Source organism: Odontomachus brunneus, unplaced genomic scaffold (assembly GCF_010583005.1).
Source record: "Odontomachus brunneus isolate Ranch 3 - 2012 unplaced genomic scaffold, Obru_v1 Obru_scaffold_098, whole genome shotgun sequence".
Classification (NCBI taxonomy): Eukaryota; Metazoa; Arthropoda; class Insecta; order Hymenoptera; family Formicidae; genus Odontomachus; species Odontomachus brunneus.
In genome coordinates this window covers 1215011-1235051 of record NW_022639548.1, presented here as the reverse complement: position 1 = coordinate 1235051, position 20041 = coordinate 1215011, and the positions used below count along the sequence as shown (strand labels likewise).

Here is a 20041-nt window from a genome sequence, read left to right as displayed (position 1 = left end):
GGGGGGGGGGGGGGGGGGAGAGAGCCAGGGAGGATGCCGGAGCGGCGCGCTTGCCTCTCCAGTCACGTGTTCGCCCACACTCATTCATTTGTTCGGTCGCAGAGGCGCTCAACCTCGTCGCCCAGTACGGTCGACCACCCACCTCGTGTGCGTTTTGCGCGTTTCTCGTATATGGGTCGTGTCTCGCGCATTGTACGCGATACACAGCCGGCCCTCGAATGCGGCACAAAAGCGACTCTCAGCGATGACTCCTCGCGTCGGCTTTCAGGTCGCTCGCGTTTACCTCGCTCACCCGGGCGCCGGGTCTAAAGTACGCGCGCATCTCGCGCAGATACGTTAAGGGGAAATACCACGGTAGAAATGCCGAAAGACCGACTTTTTATCGCATTTTCTGGACTATTATGTGGTTTTGGAAAATCGCTTGAAGTTTGCTTGAAAATTGAAGAAGTTAGAGGAGAGTTTGTAAAACCTTGTCGAAGCTATCTTGAGACTATCTTTCTAAAGCTGGCCTGGAAGATATTTAGAAAGCTGTTGATCCCGATTGGCTTCTACCTTGCGGAAAATTCATTGTAATCGAATTTTTTTCGTTTGTACGTACGACTTCTTCTTTTTTCTTTGAGAACTCATCGAGAAACACATAAAAACGGACCGACTTCCGTCGAAAATCCGTGGTCTTCTCTTATAAAATCTGCCGTTTTGTGTAAACAAAACTTTTCTCGAAACCCCTACCTACCTACAAACAAAAGTCACACTTTCATGTAGTTTCTAAAAATATTTACATCATTAACTTCATGTTCAGAAGCAATTATCTGGGCATTGTAACCGCACTTCTCGATAAAAATCTTATAGAATCTAGTTCGTTATAAAACATGTGTTTCAAATAAACAGCAACATGAAAGTCTTCTTAAAACATGTACTAAATACATGTAAAATAACCATTAAGAAAATGTATTGTTGTTTAAAAAAAGACAATTCCTAAAGATATTTTTTCTTTTTTATCTTCGCCGTGGTGTTCCCTCTTGAACTACTGACAACTGCGAGAGAGCTCGTTCGTCGGTGACGCAACTAATAATATTTAGAAAGCTCCGCGCGCATACAAATATACACACACACACACATACAGATCCATGAGCTCCTTCGCTCTTCAACGTTTATCTCCTAATTTTGCCACCGCTGATGATTTCTTCTCACGAGCTTCTAAACTTGTTGTGATTTGCACGGAGAAAATATCGTAGTAAAAATTACAATACAATTTTAGTATGCCGGGAATAGATTGGCATTATTACGAAAATTAATAAAACAGTAAAAATGACCATAAATTTTTACTACATTTATAGTAATTTTTACTATGTTCATAATCACTTTTACTATGTTATTCTTATTATAATTTTATATATAGTCTTATAATTTTCATCATAGTGCCAATCTATTCCCGGCATACTAAAGTTGTATTGTAACTTTTATTACAATATTATCTTCGTGTGATTAACGCGAGATATTGAGATAAAAATCTGCGCGCGTCCAGCAAAGAATTGCGGACGTTATGAGATTACTGAACGCATGAGCGAATAAATGAATTTGGTTTCTCACTGCTTCTTCTTTCTGCACTTCCTCCATTTCCCCCTCCTCCTTTTCGTCTTTCCATTCATCAATTCTTCTTGCGTTTCTCCCCTTCCCGAAGTAAGAAAGTATCGTTTGTCTCTTCTTTTCTTTCTTATTTCTCTTCGCCGCTGCAGAAATCTCTCGCTCCGACGCGATACGAAAAACTTGGTGCGCAGTTACTACGTGTTACAAGAATGATGAGGCGCAAATAAGATGATCGCGAGAGGGAAAGAGAGAGGTGAAAGAGTGGAAGGGGCAACAGGATAAAGGCGAAAGATAGGAAACGCAATAACGCGTACGGTGTTGCATCGCGAGTAATCGCGACGATAACGCAGTGGATCGAATGAATACCAAAGTGCTCTTCGTTACGTTAACGCTAAGTGTCCTTCTCTTTCTGTTGCAGGTGAGTGAACATTTTCGTAAATCGCCGACGGAGCCACGAAGGCAACGTAATCTAATCTTGGTGAGTCTCTGCATTTCCTCCGATCTACGCCAAGTGTAACGTCCGTGATTTAACGGGCGCGCGCGCGAGAACGGCGCGGAAACAAGAGAGCGCGTACAAGAATCGCGGGGATAAAGGAACAGTGAAAGGGTGGGTAGGCGGGGGTAGTAGACTTGAGGGCGCGCGTTTTAGAAGTAGTGGACGGAATATGGAAATCCTGATGCCGTTCCAAAACGCGCGCGCGGTCATCGCGACGAGAGGGAGGAAAGAGCATGCAAGGATAATCGAAGTGCGATCTAAGTCGACGCGAGCGTGGATGTCAAGGTATTCGCCATCAGCTGGCCGGGGTCCAGAGACTTCCGCAAACTCGCGCGAAACTCGCGTCTTCACGGCCGTTCCGTTCGTGAGGTCGCTCTTCTTTTGCGCGGGAACGAACAAGGCGAAATTTTGATTCCTATAGTTAATTCTATAGAGCCCCGTCGAACTTGAGTGATTAACAGGAAATCTCGAAATATAACATTGTACAGGCTATTTTCCTATCCTTTTGGTGCTCCCCGAATTTCTAGCAGTGAAATTTCACTCGAAAAGTGGAGTGATCAACGAGTCACTTAAATTCGAGTGATTTTCACTCTTAATCGTCGAGTAATTATTTTCACACGAAATTTTGAAGAGTGAACTTGATGTGCTCCATCGCGCGTTGCAGGAACATGTTCACTGCAATCGACTGAAACGTTCGCTTATATGGAGTTAGAATCCAATCTAAGCTTGAGTGGAATATTTTACTCTTACAATTTCGAGTGGTGATATTTTTACTATTATTTTGAGCGAAAATACTGCCGTTTTCCACTCGTTTTAAGTGAAATTCCACTTCAAGAAATTTAGAGAATGCTACGAATGATTACTTAACGCCCTTTTTAACCTTTAGAGGGCCGCTATTTGAAGTACCAGATTCCACGAAGAAAATCGATAAAAAATGTACCTTATATCGTATATTGATCATATACAAATTACCGATCACGGAAATCACCACATAAGTGGTGGTCCCGGCTTTGGGGGGTAAAGACAATGTTAAAATTTTGAAAAAAATTTGAAAAAAATAGGTTTCTAGAAGTTTTCGAGGTTGCTGAACAAGATGGAATTGTCAGTTTTTGTAAATTATGATAATTTATAGTTATATCGTTATATAGTTATATAAGAAAAAAATAGCAAATGGGGGAAAGGAAGAGAGATGGGGGAGGACAATGGGTGCAAACTTGTATCTGGATGTGTGAATACTTATACACACATAAGTAGATAAGTGTAGAACATGAATGCAATGTATATTTAACTGCTGTCTACTACCACTATAGTGGTCCTTTTCCGGCCCTCTAAAGGTTAATCATGTTGAATTGTCCTTAAAAGAAGAATTTACTTCAGAGAGAATATTTTAATATTCTATCCACATTTAATTTTTATTCTTAATTTTGATAAACAATGCGTTCATTCTGCAATTCACTGAATCGTGTGTGAAATGTATGTGATAAGCAAATATTAATTAATATGAACAAATAATGGGATTATTTGGAAAATGAAACAACAAATTTTGTTCCTTTATTCCTGATTTCTTTATTGTATTCTTTCATTGACGTTGAATATTTTTATGTGTTCAATATGAAATGTATCTTAATATAAAATATACATTTCTATACATCTATAAATATATGGTGTATAACAACCCGCGTCCTGCGTCTTGGCTTTCCAATACAGCATCTTGCAATAGACTGCACCGTCACGGCATTCCGGTAGCGCTGACACTCGTGTAGATCAGATCGGAAAAAAAGAGAGAAAGGGAAACACGTGTTAATTAACGCGACGTCGCTGAGTGAGTTTAATGATTAAATATTTCAAGAGCCGACGAAATATTTCGCGTGTGAAATGTAACGTAACACTTGGTCACGGGAAAATACACGACGCGTGCGAGTACCAAAACAGCGGGCAAGAAATGTAAACATTCACCCTCCCATCAATCGTCAACCGTCGTCGTACGGCGCTGAGCGCCGAGTGATAACACAATCAAAACATCGCGGACCTTCGAGGCGGTCAAGTTACCTTTGTGCGTCACGCGCTTTTCCGAGTGTTCCCATTCAATTCCGGGCCGGCGAGCGGTACTCATACAGCGCGCGAACTAATGTGCGTCAGTGTGTTATTTATCGTTCCCCTCGGTGATTAATATATTCCGTTGGCTCTGAAAATATTTAATCGGAGACTGTTCGTCGCGGCCTCACGTCACTTAACACGTGTTTCTTCGATCGAGTCATACTTACTCGCGAGTGTCAGTGTCAGTGCCACGACGTGGAGCAGTCAGGATGCCAAGGCCGAGAAACTACGGCGGAGGACGCAGGGCGCCTGGTCGCGATACATCATATGTTTCAAGGTACGTTAACACGTTTACTGAACAGACAGTTTCCGTTTTAAACGGACGTTACGTTAACGAAGAGATACCCGAGTCGAAATTTAGGCCGACATTCATAGTCATTTGACGACTGTTATCATTTGATAATTAATTGTAGCTTTATAAATCTCTCTAATCATTTGTCAATCTGTCCGATCATTTGTCAATCTCTGTAACCAATACTTATCACGTTATTCCATACGACAAGAAATACTCACTCAAATGGTAAATAACCGTCTATAAATACAAACTTGCAATTAATTATGCTTTCAGTGGGAGGTCGTAAATAATTTACAATTATGAATGCCGGCCTTAGAGTCTAATGTAAATATCGCAAGTGCTAATTTTTACGTCCAATAATGCTCTTTGGATCTTGAGTTCGATTTAATGTTTAATTTATATTTGACGTCATTTTCACATTTCTATTCAGTCTTATTATTATACGGGATCTAAATTTAACTCTCTGTTGGTAAACGCACAACACATTATTAGTATTATTGGATAACTGTTACCTTCGCAGCTTCTTATTAGCTCTTTTAAGATCTTTAAGCTCCATTTCCAACGTCAGAAAAAACAAAAGGAGATTATGAGAATAAAAATGTGTTGCTTCTTTTCTATCTACAACTTTTATCATTATTGAATTATTTATTATCTTCTTGCATATCTTACATATTCTACCTGCACTTGAACAAGTTATATAATCGATACACTACTGACTAAAATTAAGATTAAGTGCAGATAGAATATCGAGACACAAATAAATATATAATTGATAACACACACACACACAATATATTGATACATTGTTGACTGAAATGACGAATAGAGATTAAATGCAGGTGATATATTGAGATAATTGCAAATAAATAATTCTGAAATGAGTCTTTTTCTTGAAGACTCAACAAGGTAAGTCAATAGTTTGTGCAATGTTATATCTCGAGATTCTTCATTGGTCTTCCAAGTTCGACGGAATTTGCAGGATTAATATATAACTAAAATTTCGACTCGGGGTTATACGGCGCTGTCAGGATGAGAACTCGGGTTTTGGGCGCAGAGAGACGAGGTAAATTTAACCCTTGGACATCCGGAATAGAAATGTGATCTTACTATCGACGTAATATAGGTAGACAGGGCGAAATCCGAAATGGTCGAGCTCTTCTGCTTCGTATCGCGTAGTTGACTAAATATGATCACGCGCGATCGCCTCGTACGTGTCGTTTATATCGTCGGGAGACACGCAGAGGTATCGATAAACACCTCTGCGTCTCGCATTGAAATCGAGCGGATCTCCAGGACAGGTGGAAAAACATGCATTTTGCTGAGCAGCCGAAATATATACATATCAGAACTCCGCGCTTAGAGCGCGAGTTAGGGTTACCGAGCCGTCTCCTGTTTCGTGATAACGGCGAGAACATTGGAATGACAAACAACGAGGGCGAAAAGTGCTCTCGGTGGTGGCTGAAATCAACATTTCCCATCTTTGATCGGTGCTCCTCGTCTTTCTCAGCAACGATCTCATCGAGTTGAGACTTCTTTTCATTTCCGAAAGTGTATTAGATAAATTGCAGTGTGAAACAAAGATAGGTTTTTAGAGGCGAGAGGGGGGCGAGAGGGAGGAGGAGGATAGGGGATGCACTAAGAATAGGAATCTCCGGTAGGTCTTTAACCTCCGCACGTGTGCGCACCACGAGGAGAGATATCCCGGCGGCGAGTGCCATAGATTTCCGACAGCGATTGCTACCGCCCTTAAACCACCATCGCGGGTTGAAACTCGTGTAATGCGAGACGACTCATAATCAGAGTTAAATGGGGCAAAAATCGTTCCGCGCGGGAAACACGACGGAGGCGCCGCGATCCGCCACGTAGTTGCTTGTTTGCCGTGCAGGAGGTGAAATTTCGTCGACGTCGACGATCACAACAAGAGATCTTCACTAGATGCCGGGATGAGAGATAAGAATATAACGAGAAAGAGGAATTGAGAGGAGGAGATGGGAAAGAGAAAGAATACAGAGGAGAGAACTCTCCTCTCCTGGTCTCGAAAGAAGACGGTGAGATTCCCTTGGAGACTCTTGATCGTAGTAACTCCGTTGTTCTTTCGAATCACACTCGAGTCGTTCGAGGACGATAATGGAGTTCCCCAATTTATCGTATCGGAAGCCGCGCGATCGGCAGCACGTTGTGTATCATTATTTACACGGCGCCATTCTGTACGCGCGCGCGAGGGTCCTCTGGGATCGAGCCCTTTTCAGGGTCGCCTCTGTGGCTAACGTTATGATCTTGGGGAGTTTGCTTTCCGTTAAAAGTTTATCTAATCTTTAACAGGAAGTATCTCTCTTTTTCCCTGCTCTTTCTTTCTCTCTCTCTTTTGCTTTCGTCCTCGTGTTCTCTTCGTTCTTGAAAGTGCGGTGCTGACTCTCTCTTTCCGAAATTTTGATTTTTTTATCTGAATATTTAATAATCTAAATATTTAAATCTATATATTTTAATCTAAATAATATCTAAATATTTTTTCTGTCTATTTTGGTACTCTGAAACCCTTAAAATATTAATCTGTTTTGATTCCGTTTAACCTATTAACTTTTATGAGAGGCAGTAGAGAGATTGTTCTCTTCAAAAATAAGATAGTGAAGTCTAGATACAAGAAGTCTCTACAGAAATGACATTTTGTGCGTTCTCATTTAGGACCGATTGTTCTAACCTCTTGGTAAGCTACCTTATAGCTAAATCATATGTCTGTCTTTATTTTTTCTTGAAATTGAACAAAGATATATATATGATTTAACTGTCAGGTAGCTTACCAAGAGATTGGAACCAGTCCTTAGAGGCGCTAAGTAAGATTTTAGTTTCTCTGTGTATTGTGCATATATACTGATGCTTTTCAGAATATATAGATGTTAGAGAGTTCAGGTTTACAAAGTACAGCTAAGATTTTGGCTCGGGTTGGCGCAGCTTGCCACGTGATGAAAAGCCCTGGCGGCTCGAGTCGAAATTTTGGTCTTATGTTAAATCTTGTATTCTACAACGCAATATCAGCTAAGTTAGCAAAGTAGGTTTAATTCTAGTGATATAATTTATCCCTACTTTGACTTTGCTGATGTTCGAAATTTCCCTTTTCACTTTCTTTAGCGTCAAAATAGATTATATTATAGGGTTCAGAATATTAAAATAGGTATTGAATGGAATAGTGAAGCTCAAAATTTCAACTTGAAGTATCCGTTGACAGTTGTCGCGATTGCGAATAAACGGCGAGCTTTGGCCATGGATCACAGTGGACGGCGGCGAGTGGAATAATCGCGATACATAATCTCGTTTACCACGTTGAATGTTGAACTTACGCCGGGCGAAATTTTATTTCGCGCTAATACACTCGGGCCGGGTAGGTGAAGCGGCGCTTTTAGCGGCGGCGAGAGAGAATTGCGGCCTTCACGGCTATGAAATTTGTCATTTTAACGCATTCGTGCCCCCGTAAAGCGACGCGGGACGCGCGCGTTCGTTCGCGCCGTTGAAACCCGACGGCCGGTATCGTGAGTTATATTTCAATGTCTCGTTCTGGACGAGAGAAACACGATGCTCGCTCCGTTGCAACTTAAAATCTCGCTTGAAATCATGTTTCAACAATCGCCGCGCCGCGAAACTGTTTTATGAGAGGTCGGGTTACAGGCTGCGTGCTGCGGGATGTGTGTTTTTCGTACGCGGGCGAGAAATCTCGGCGTGATTCGCGATGCCGATGCCGAGTTTGCAACCGCGCACGCGTTGTATCACGTGCGTCAAAACGTCAAACGGCGTATCGTAAAAATAGACGCGTGACATACACATGTGACGTGCGTCACATGCATACACATACACATCGGATTTCTCGTCGTAGGCAATTCAAGATTCCGGTTAGCCTTCGAAACGACGCACCAAACGACGCAATTTACGTAATTTTATTGATCATAAGTAATAAATAGCGATCACTTATGTTTAAATATCCGACACGTGTTTGCGAACAGCTGGACTTCGACGCCCGTATTCCGCGCAATACGGGTTACGTATTTCATATTTTATATTCAAAATGATACCATAATAATAATAATATTTTTTGTTACAAGACAGGAAAAGTAGAGAGAAGTAAACTAAAAAAATTGAATAGATACAAAAGAGAAATAAGCAGTATATATTGAGAGAAAAAATAATCTAAAAAATAAAAATTATTTATTCGCTGTATTTGTTGCATTTTTATTTAAATCTAAATTTTTCTACTTAAATAAAATGGATAAAACATAAGTTATTTGTGCCATGAATAAATATTTTTTCTTTAGATATTTTTTCTGTCACAGCCGGACAACCTACTTGCTATGACTACCTTATCTCTAGAGGTAAAGCCAATTACAAAATACAAGATATAAGAAATAAACGTCGAATCGGTTGTAATTTTAGTAATTTTAGATTTCGATATTTTTTTATTGAAATCGACGAATAATCACTGAATCATTACGTGACAGATTTAATTATTTGATAGAATCTTTCTAACGAATGGACGAATGGAATATTCGGTCGCTCAGAGACTTTCGTAAAGCTATTGGGAAATTTTTCAAATAGCGCAAATCTGTTTGCATATTTTGATTTTATTGCGATACTATTTTATAACTGAGGCTTTTCTACAACTTACTTATTGATTGTACTTGATCATGAAGCATTTCACTGATTGCACTTCAGAAAGTAACAGATTGTATCAGATTCCAAAAAATATCCTAGTAGAAATAAACAGCGTCACTTTATCACATTTGATATATAATGATTAGACAACGGCGGGATCACGAGAAAACCGATTCCATATTTCAGTAAATAATCAGTAACGAGTTAATAACGCGAAGAAGATCTTATCTAGTCTGCTTTATCTAGCTTGCTTTATCTAGCTATAAATACCAGCTTTTGACTCAAGCCGGCTAGTTACATCTCCACTCGGATAATTGCACGCGGGGAAGGGTTGATAGAGGTGTGACGGGGAGATTTTATTCCGAAAACCAGCGGGAATCCGTCGTTTCCTAAAAATCGGCCGACATGACGAGCGTTGCCGGTCTTTGTTTCGCCGGGGAAATATGCATCTCTCTGTATCATGCAAGACATGCCTGCGCCGATGGTCACGCGCGAGGCGCATCGCGGTGAGTGCACACAATGCGCCCACGTGCACGCGCGTGCACGCCTACGCGCGTATAGCGGCACGGCGGTTGCGTGCATATCTGATCACGCGGAACGGCAGCGCGCATCCAAATGCGCTCGCTCGCTCTTCCTGGTCGCCCTCTTTGCCCAAACTTTGCGCGACCCTACGACGCGCCGTAGGCTCCGTGGCCTCGGAATCGTCGATGCGTTTTTCTTATGGCGCCTGGCGCTTGCAAGCAAGGTGACCAAACAGCATACTTCGGTATGTCGATTTGGAAAAAATCGCAACACAAGAATCGGAATTTTTTCATTGGTAGGGGAGAGCGGAGCACAGAGGATCGCTTAACATTCTAAGGTTAATAAAAAATTTATCAGTTATAGGAAATGGCCCAAAGTTGCCCAGCATATACCTATAAGGGTTATGCATACGCAAACAAAGCGTTAGTTTAATAACTGTAAGAGATTTTATTTTAGACATTAAAATTGTTGGAAAGAAAAATGGTCCTCTGTGCCCCAAGCAGAGGACCATATATGATTTTCTATATATGTATGATAATATTTCGCATATTATACATATAAGTAGAAATAGAGTAATAAAAATAAGTTTATCATTTTCAGATACACATATGTATATATATATGTGTATGTGTGTGTGTGTGTGTGAAAGCAACATATGAAGTGAAAAAAACAATGTTTTATTGGCATTTCTTCCTTCATTTTTAATTAATAGGTACAAAATACCTTATTGTATTGACATATATAGCACATGTCTTCTCTTTGTTATCACAATATAGATAGATAGAGAAGATCGGAGCTAATTGGCTATCGGGGTAAGTTGACAGGATCGATTATTTCTACACTTTTTTTTTTTAACAGAATGCAGATTTCTAAGCCATTTGACACATTTAAAAATCTTACTTGCTTAATTCTATAACTCGTTAAAAAATAGCAGAAGTAATCGGTTTTGCCAGCTTACTCTGATAGCCAGCTAACTCCGATCTTCCTTACATTTTGATATATTAATTTTTAAAATAGATAGGTTGATTAAATTAGATACATGTAAGTAGACAACGTATAGATAGGCAAGTAAAATATTTATCCGTTATTAGATCAATGTCAAGCAATCAATAGAACATAGTCTTCTATTATTTTTTAATACAAATCATTAGTCTCTCTAAAACTAGACTGATAAAATTCATTAAATAAAATAAAAGAGAATAATCGACGGAACATTAAAGCAATGAACGGTTAATATAAAATGTACTTTTTTTCACAATACGAAAAAAATAATAAGTGATAATAAATTTTTATATTACTTATTTTACCTCATATGATATAAGTCGGGACAAATGACATCTGAATTCCTTCAGGACGCCTCTATACAGAGCCGAAAATCGGGACGGTTGGTTACCCTACTTGTGAGACACATCGGGATGCATCTTTTTTTCTATCTTAGGAATAATGACACGATTCGTGAAATTTTTTTACAACACGTATGGATCGTATAGATCTGGCCAACTCGTGACTCGCCATTTTATTTATTTAAGACTTATTAAATGATTTTGAATCCTTTGCGTACAATACTGAGTCTCGAATGAATATTCGCTCGTTCGCCAACTTTTGTAAATAATTTGGGAAAATTTTGAAATAGCGCAAATCTATTTGCAGATTTGATTTTATCGCACAATTATCTCATGATCGAAGCTGTTCTATATTTCTGGAAACAAATATGCCCAAAAATATTGATTTTTAATCAAACGTAGATATAAAAAATGCCAATAACATATCTCGCCACAAAAAACAATCGATATTTTACGTGGACTCTTATTGGTTTTCTTTCTATCTATGTTTGATTGTGCATCTGATAACTTATTCAGTATATTGATTTCCAATAAAGTTATGGTAGTTTAAAATTGCCCGAGTCTGACAGACCCAGATTGTACTGTCTAAAAAAATATGATTGTATACAGAAAGTTAACAACATATTGTGATTTCGTTGGGGACCACCGGTGCTATAATATCACTGCATCTCATTAATGTATGAAGTTTTAACTAATTTCATCCAACAAATTAAATATGTAGTCGATAGAGAGCTAAGAAAATTAGCTGGAGAATTAATCAGGAAATTATTTGCATATTAGTCGTAACTCTCTTCTCAGTTAATTTGAATTTCAATAAAGCTTTGGAACAGTCCAGGGAAATCACCGTGGCAGTTAACGTGCACTGAGAAAAAATACTCGACAATTTATTTTTATAGAATAAAAATTTATTCCGCAGAAATAAACTTTATATTCTATAGAAATCAGTGTCTCTAGAAATCTATAGAAATCAGTTTCTCAGTATTTTCTTCTCAGTCCGTTAATCCCAGATGTAGTGACTCAACGATTTTCCTCTAATGCAGTCAACAGCATAAATACCATTTGGCAGGACGAATCAGTGCTGAGCATTAGTGTATTAAAGTTTTTTTTTTACTAAAAATAATCAACATATCAATCAAGTTTAATCAATCATCATATATATGATAATTTAATTGATTTACGATGAAATTAATTATTAATTATAAAACAATTTAAGAAAACAGATTAATAATTTCATAAATAATTTCATCAGTTGATAAAATTATTTGTGACTTCATATGACGGTTGATTAATCTTGATTATTGATTTGCGGAATATTTTAGCGAAAGAAAATTTTTATCTCTTCAATTTCCAACACTGATCGCGCTTTATATTTCGCAGAAATAATCTTTATATTTCACAAACAAGAGTTCTTCAGTATTTTCTCCTCAGTGTGTTAATTGCAGATGTAGTGACTCAACGATTTTTCTCTAATGCAGTCAGCAGCATAAATACCATTTGGCAGGACGAATCAGTGCTGAGCATTAGTGTATTAAAGTTTTTTTTTACTAAAAATAATCAACATATCAATAATCAAGTTTAATCAATCATTATATATATGATAACTTGATTGATTTACGATGAAATTAATTATTAATTATAAAACGATTTGATTAATAATTTCATAAATTATTTCACCAGTTGATAAAATTATTTGTGACTTCATATGACGGTTGATTAATCTTAATTATTGATTTGCGAAATACTTTAGCGAAAGAAAATTTTTATCTCCTCAATTTCCAACACTGGTCGCGCTTTATATTTCGCAGAAATAATCTTTATATTTCACAAACAAGAGTTCTTCAGTATTTTCTCCTCAGTGTGTTAATTGCAGATGTAGTGACTCAATGATTTCCCACTGATGTATAGTCAATAGTATAAATATACTCGGCATGTGCTCGATACAAAACATAATATTTCATATCGTTAAAATATCGCGTCTGCGTGCGAGATTGAGGATTCGTCGGTGGGTGCGTGTCTAGATGTCTAAGCGGATAAAACCGTGCCATACGATATCGTCGAACAAAGAGTTATCAGCAATCAGTATGGAGTTTGTCGCCCACGCGTACTGCGCTGTTGCACCGCCGTGCCGCAAAACAAACGCGAGAGGCGCGCACGGCGAGGAGAGAGAAGGCTCTCGGGATGCACCGCGCGCTGACCTCGGGGGAAACGTGATGCACTCGGTAGCCATTATAGCGCGATGAACCGCGGAGCCGCTGCGGGGAACAACACTAAATAACTCGTTACAGCGGCGAATCAAAGGAGCGAGCGAGCGCGTGAGCGCGCGCGCGCGGGAGTTTTCGCAGCGTTCATCTGCCTGATCTCGCGCAGTCACTTCGTTTCCTTCGGCGAATTGGTCTTCCTCAGGATGCAGCAGAGCAAACACAAGACTCGCGTCCGTGGAATCCTCATCCCGCGCGATTCACCTTCGCGCGATGTCGCGCATTTTTCCATCTTGTGACTCTTTTTGTCGTTTTTCGTTTCGCCGAGGTATCGACAGATTCTCATTATATCGATAAAAAAAGAGAGGACGCGAAAAAAAAAAACGCAGCGTATTTCTGCTGTGAGGAATGTTCGCGTGGGATTATTATTAGGTGTGATGCGTGAAATGTCAATGGTCCTCCCGCGCTCTCTCCAGCTCGATATTTAATTCCGAGAGAGAATTAAATGTATTCCATTAAAACAGATCCGTCGCGTTCTTGAAATCCTGCCCGATCGAAGTCAATTTTGCACGATCTCGTTTTTCTCGATGAAGTGCAACGATTTCGTCACCAATGTCAATCAATCTCCCTTTCGCGGCGTGCCTCGCGGAAAAGCGTGGCGAAGGACGCGTTTTGGGAAAATTAAGAAATTAGCGGACATATCAGCTCGATCCTGTTAACCGGTCTCATGCTTCTAGCCCTAGAAAAGTCTTCAGTTCGATCAGCCCTGCGTACCCTGCGTCTTTTCTTCCGCCGAAACACGCGTCCCGCGCATTTTTATCGAGTTAAACGAGCGGCACGATCGTGCCGCTCTTAATCATCCAATACCGTCTGTTCGCCGGGCGCGGATTGAAAGCGAGGTGCGCTTTCATCGTACAATACTATGCTGGTCGAATCGATAAATTAACTTAATGGCCGGAGTTATGAGAACGTAGTCACTTGAATGCGAGTTCGACGCTGAGCCGAAGAACGCCCCGACCGAGCGCTCGAGTGCATATCTTATTCAGGAAGCATCGTAACTCGCCGCGAAATGTCCATTAAATTATGATCGCCGCAGATGTTGCATACTCGGCGCTCATAATTCTCATTCGGATAACGACTATTCTCACCAGGGAAACGTGAGTTTAAACAAGCGCGTTGTTGATTTATATTAACAATAAAACGTCGTCGCGCGCGCGACGGGACGTTATTCTTCACTTAAATCGAAGTGCACGCGCCGGCGGAATTTAAAATCCCGAGTCTCAAACCCCCGCGGGATGGTTAAGTAAAAGCACCAATTCCCGAACACGCAAATCCCGAACATTCTTGTCGCTTTAGTTTTTAAATACGGATATTTAAAATCTCAACATTGAATATGTATTATATGTATTCAGTACATGCACATATATTCTACGTTGAAAGTTAAAATGACCAAAACGATAAGAATGCCCAAGATTAAGCACGGGCGTGCATACATTGGTGCTTTTACCTTAAGGCTAGAACAGACACAAGCCACTTTGTGGCGCCACAGAGAAGCGCCACAGGCCCATACAGACGTGCTACTTTGTGGCGCCACAGAGAAGCGTCTCAGAGTGTTGTATCCCAAGCAGAAATGTAACTAGCCTGAATCAAAAGCTAGTAACTAGCTAGCACAGTCTAGATTAAATTTTCCATCTCGTTATTAATTCGTTGCTGCTTGATTATTCACTGAAACATAGAATCGGGTTTATGGTCTAACCGTTGTTCAGCCATTACATATCAAATGTGATAGAGTTAATGGGGCTCTATCTATTCAAAGATACATGATCCATCTACTGCATCACCATTAGCATCTTACAATAAGGTGGAAAATTAAAACTAGGGTTACGTTAATTTTACAAAAATCCCGAAGAAACAGAATTGAGCGTTACATTACTGGCCAACGACTACTTATGGCGCTTTTCACCTTATAATTAAATTATTTTAATAATTATTAAATAATTGTAATCTTGTTTCTTTAATCATCAGCCAACTTATTTATCTAACCACTAGGAGAAGTAAACGTTACATTATTGGCTAGTGGTGGTGTTAGACGCAAATCTACTATTCCGCGGCCAGACACCAACGAGGTTCAATTTCTATTAGTGATATAAAAGCACAAACTTGTCACGAGGCCGGAATAACACGAGGCACAGAGACACGAGAATTCTATATCGCACTGAAACTTTGCGTGTACCGTGTTGTTTCGGTCTTGTGACAGATTTGTGCTTGTACATACATCACTCCAAAGCGCTTCTCTGTGGCGTCACAGAAGCGATCCGTCCGCACGAGTATGTTGGTGCTTCTCTGCCGCGACACAAAGTAGCTCGTCTGTTCGAGCCTTTACTTTGCGCCGGCTGCCGCGGGGAATGGTCTCATGGAAATTTCTCGCCGAAGAAAACGGTGTTTGCGCGTCAGTCAGTCAAAGATTTCGCGGTGGGAAACGATACGCTGAAGTAATTTTATTTTCTAGAAGATCAGGACGAGATAAAAGCGCACGGGTGACATCATTGCGCACACGTAAGAGAGAGAAAGAGTGACAGACAGACAGACAGAGAGAGAGAGAGAGAGAGAGAGAGAGAGAGAGAGAGAGAATAAAATAAACGGAAAATCGGCATACGCACCGATACTTAATGAGTATTATTACGACGCGTATGGATTCTCTGTCAAGTTGTCAGTTGATTTAACACCCTTACGTAAGGTAGCAGTACCTAGCGTTGTTTAGCATTGCAATTGACATTATCGATCCCCCGCGCGCTCTCTCTCCCTCTCGCCCCCTCCCCCCGTCCCCCGTCCTCCGTACCTGTTCAATTCAGCTGCCGTTTTGTCGTTTACGTTTCCGCGCATTTACCACATTTGTTCGCGCGGCGGCATTTACGAATCAGAGCTTCGCAAAGCAAATTCTCCCGTAAATCAGCGTTTGCGCGGCTGATCGACCGCGCGTGCAAACGCATCGCGGTGCGCTCGCGTGCGCGAGCGTGCGTCGGAATTGTTTTCAACGACAATATAACATTCCCGATTATTTATTCACCGCTGGAAAATGAATCGGCGTAATCCGTCGAATTTTATCTTTCCGGCCGAGCAACGAGATTAAATCGCTCTTTGCGCGTTTTCGTCGTCGCCGCCGCCGCTCCGCCATTGTTTAACATACTGACGATCGCGCTTGTACGGCATGTATATATCTATGTACACGATAATCGATAGTGTCCCGTATCGCTGCATGATTAATATTCTGTTATTAATCTGTATGATTAATATTCACTCCGTTGTTAAATACAATAATCGCGTTGTCGTCTCTGGCGATGTTTGTGAAAAATAAGAGAAAGAGGAGCGTGTGAACGATCGAGGAAATTAACTTTCGTACATGGAGAAGAGAATATTATAGTTTTTTTTTCTTTTTCTGTGTGAATACTTCTCTTCGAACTTCTTTTCAATTCTGCTATGCTTCTACATTAAGAAAAAAAGATATCTAAGAAATAAAGAAATATTTACTCGATAGGTATTAATAATATTTATTTATATACTAATATAAGATATTTTTATTAAGGAATTGAAGAAAATATTTTCTTCAATATATATATATTTTCTTCCAATCTTAGCTCTTCAAAGCTACTGTTTCCTATTTTAATAAAAGGATTTAAATTTAAGTCAATACACTGAAGAAAAAATGTTTGATATTTTAACCATAATCACATAGAGAAATTATTACTACAAATTATAATCAAGAAAGCCATTTATATTATGCTATAACATTGGAAAGAAAATATTTGAAAATTTATTTTTGTAGGATAAAAATTTATTTGCTTTCACAGAAATAAACTTTATTTCACAGGACTAAATTTTATTTCGCAGAAATAAACTTTATATCCCAGAAATAAATTTTCAACTATTTTTTTCTTAGCGAATGTTAGAGTAATAATAATCTTATCTGCATTTTACTACCGCTATATTACTTTTTAAAAATATGGTTGGGGCCAAAAATTATAATAATTTTGGTTTAATTAATTAAATTAATTAGTTAAATTAATTTAATTAAATAATTTTAGTTAAATTAATCATTTGTTTCTCTCATTGTTGCAATATGGTTTGCAAACAGTTCTTCTTGATGCATTTCAGAATGAAGCCAATGATTAAATGAGAAAACTTAACTTTCGGGAATTAATCTGAAACAAGTTTTCTCATTGAACCACCGGCTGCGTTCTGAAATTGTATCGGGAAAAAAATGTCCCAAACATATTGAAACTAAATATACATTTGTTTGTGACATAATTGCAAGGAATTTCGCGTTATAATCCTCGTGCGATATCGTATTATCGATGGCGTTATTTTCGGGCGTGTGTAGAGGGCATTTCTCGTGGAACACGATCGTTCCCTTTCTCGCTTTTTTCGGCGACGGAGCTTAACGTCGCGAAGGAAGGGCCGTATTGCTTCGATCGATGCATGGCAATTATACGGTACACGGTTCTCGCAATAATTTCCATTTTTGGGCGGATAATCTATATTCGATAACCACGCGAATTCCAATCCGTTCCGATATCGTAATGCCGATCGCCTCTCGCTCGAGGTGGTATCGATCCGGTCAGGTACTAACTCGTTTCTTGGAACTACATCCGAGTGTACTTGAGAGAGCTTCAGCGGGCAAGGAAATAGGCATGGTGGGCGAGGGGAGAGAGCGGCGGAGAGCGGGTACACGCTGTGGTTTGGCGCGTGTACGGTACGTTTCAGCGGAGGTAAATTTTTCAAACGTGCCGTTTAACAAGGGGAACTTATGAATAAGATATTCGAGCGTATCATCGTCGTGTAATGCGCGCGGCTGAGAAGAAAAGACGCGTTCCCGAGAATATATCATATAATATTAACGTACTGATACACTTTGTAATCAACGTTTTGTGGTGGACGCGTCTCTCTTACACACTTCGTTCGCTTATCGCGCAAAGCCGGCGTTATTGCGCCTCTTGCGTCGTTGCACCCGTAAACGCGTGATTAAATTACGTTATTTCCCTGCGCCGCGCGGCGTCCCACGAAAGTATCTATCTTCGGGGAAGAAGTATACCCGCTTATCCCCGTTAATTCTTATCAGCGAACTATCGAGGGCTTCGCGAGCTTTTTATACAGCCGGGAGGCGTGCGCCGCGATAAAAATTCACCCCGCGTTGTACAGTAGAGATTGGCAAGGCAGGAAGGAAGGAAGGAAGGAAGGATGGGAGAGAGGGAGGTTACACACCCCGCCGTTATCCCCCACCGCCGCAACGGCGTCATTTACGACGTTTAAGAACTCGTTAAAAACTTGGCCGATGCGAGCATAGATCCGTCGGCGTTTAAGGCAGCTATGCCCCTCTTCTCCGGCCCCCCTATCGCCTCTTCCACCCCCGCCTCCCTCGCCCCTTGTGTCGCCCCATCCCATCGGCATCGGGATTATGAAAGTTTGATAAGGCGATAAATAATTATCCGCGAGCCCATCGCGAGTTCCGACGTAACTTTTGAGTTACTCCAACAGTTTCGTGCCAACCTCCTCCTCGCCCTCCTCCTCCTTCTCCTCCTTCTCCTCTTGTCGATCCGACCACTTTCCCTCCTCTCCCATCTTTCCGCACCTTATCCCACTTTTCCTTCTCTCTCTCTCTTTTACTCTCCCTTTCCTCTCATCCTCGGGCGGCTCTTCGCCCGTCTCTTTCGCCCCCTCGTCCTCTCGCGCTTCTTTTTCTTCGACCTCATCGTCAAACTTTCGAACCCCCGCGCGCTCGCTCCACTTGATCGCGCGCCGGGTTAGGACTAGGGGCACGGGGGCACCGGCAAGGGCGGCAGAGAGGAAGGGAGGGGGAGAGGGAACGGCAGAACTCGTTGCACCGTACGTCCCATGTCGACGTCGGCGATATTCGCTGTCGTATCCATACCGCGCTTCGCCCCCTTCGAGCTTTACGGGTCGCTATCGAGCTTCGTGACTGGGAACCCGAGCCGAGCCGCATGTGGATTTTCGGTTCCCAACGGAGGGGAACGACCCGGCAGAGCGATTCTCTCTCTTTCTCTCTCTCTCTCTCTCTCTCTCTCTCTCTCGCTCGCTCGCTCTCCCGTGCAGAGTCGCCGTCGGTGCACCTTGACTGCGACCATGCGTTCCGGATTTTTCGGGAGTGCCCCGAGCTCAAATAATGTCGAGGCGATTGGCTACCTCTCTTTCTCTTTTTCGGGAGGCATAAGGATCTCTCGAAACTCGCGACAGTATTCTCTCGCTCGATGTACCTGGCGTCGATATATCGTTAAGCTGTGTCGAGAAGCTCGAGTGGTTAGCAGTCGCGCCAGCCGCGGTGATTTGCGAGTGCAATTAATATCACGGTCACGTTTGCGTCTTTAGACGGCGCTTCGTTAAAGCACTCATGCTTCGAGATTGGCTTCTGCCAGCGCCTGCCGGATGTTGCCTGCAGGAACAACAATAATAACCCGGGCGTCTTAGGGCAACGATCCTCTCTGGCCAGGACACGTCGAGTTCTCGCACGGGGGAACCGGCTGTCGGGCGGAGGGGAGAGTAGAAGGGGGAGCAGGGGCGAAGAGGATAAATCGTTGCATCGGTAATGGCGGCCATTGTGGGTGGATGCGAGTCGTCGTTCCCGTGTTCGTCCTATCGTTCGCCATTCGGCGCGTATTTCGGGGTCCGCTATCGGTCGGCGCGGAGAGTAGTAGTAGGTAACTCCCGGATTATGCAGAGCCGCGGGGGAATGGGAGGAGGGAGACGGATATGCGTATGCACTTGTGCATGTCCGTGCAGCGTGCAAAGAGCATTGAGAGAAACAGAGAGTGAGAGAGAGAGAGAGAGAGAGAGAGAGAGAGAGAGAGAGAGA

General features: G+C 41.3%; 1 protein-coding gene across 6 annotated transcripts in view; it reads left to right on the top strand.

Moving 5' to 3' along the window:
• Positions 1-20041, top strand: part of LOC116848714 (RNA-binding protein Musashi homolog Rbp6) — a 926784-nt gene that overhangs the window by 84613 nt on the left and 822130 nt on the right. Inside the window, exon 2 of one of the 6 annotated variants that reach the window (XM_032825099.1) lies at positions 2006-4457. The exons of the other annotated variants lie outside the window; for them this stretch is intronic. Within the exon in view, the coding sequence (XP_032680990.1) occupies positions 4448-4457 (10 nt within the window). The 5' untranslated portion in view covers positions 2006-4447. The remainder of the gene's footprint in view (positions 1-2005; positions 4458-20041) is intronic. 6 annotated transcript variants of the gene reach the window in all.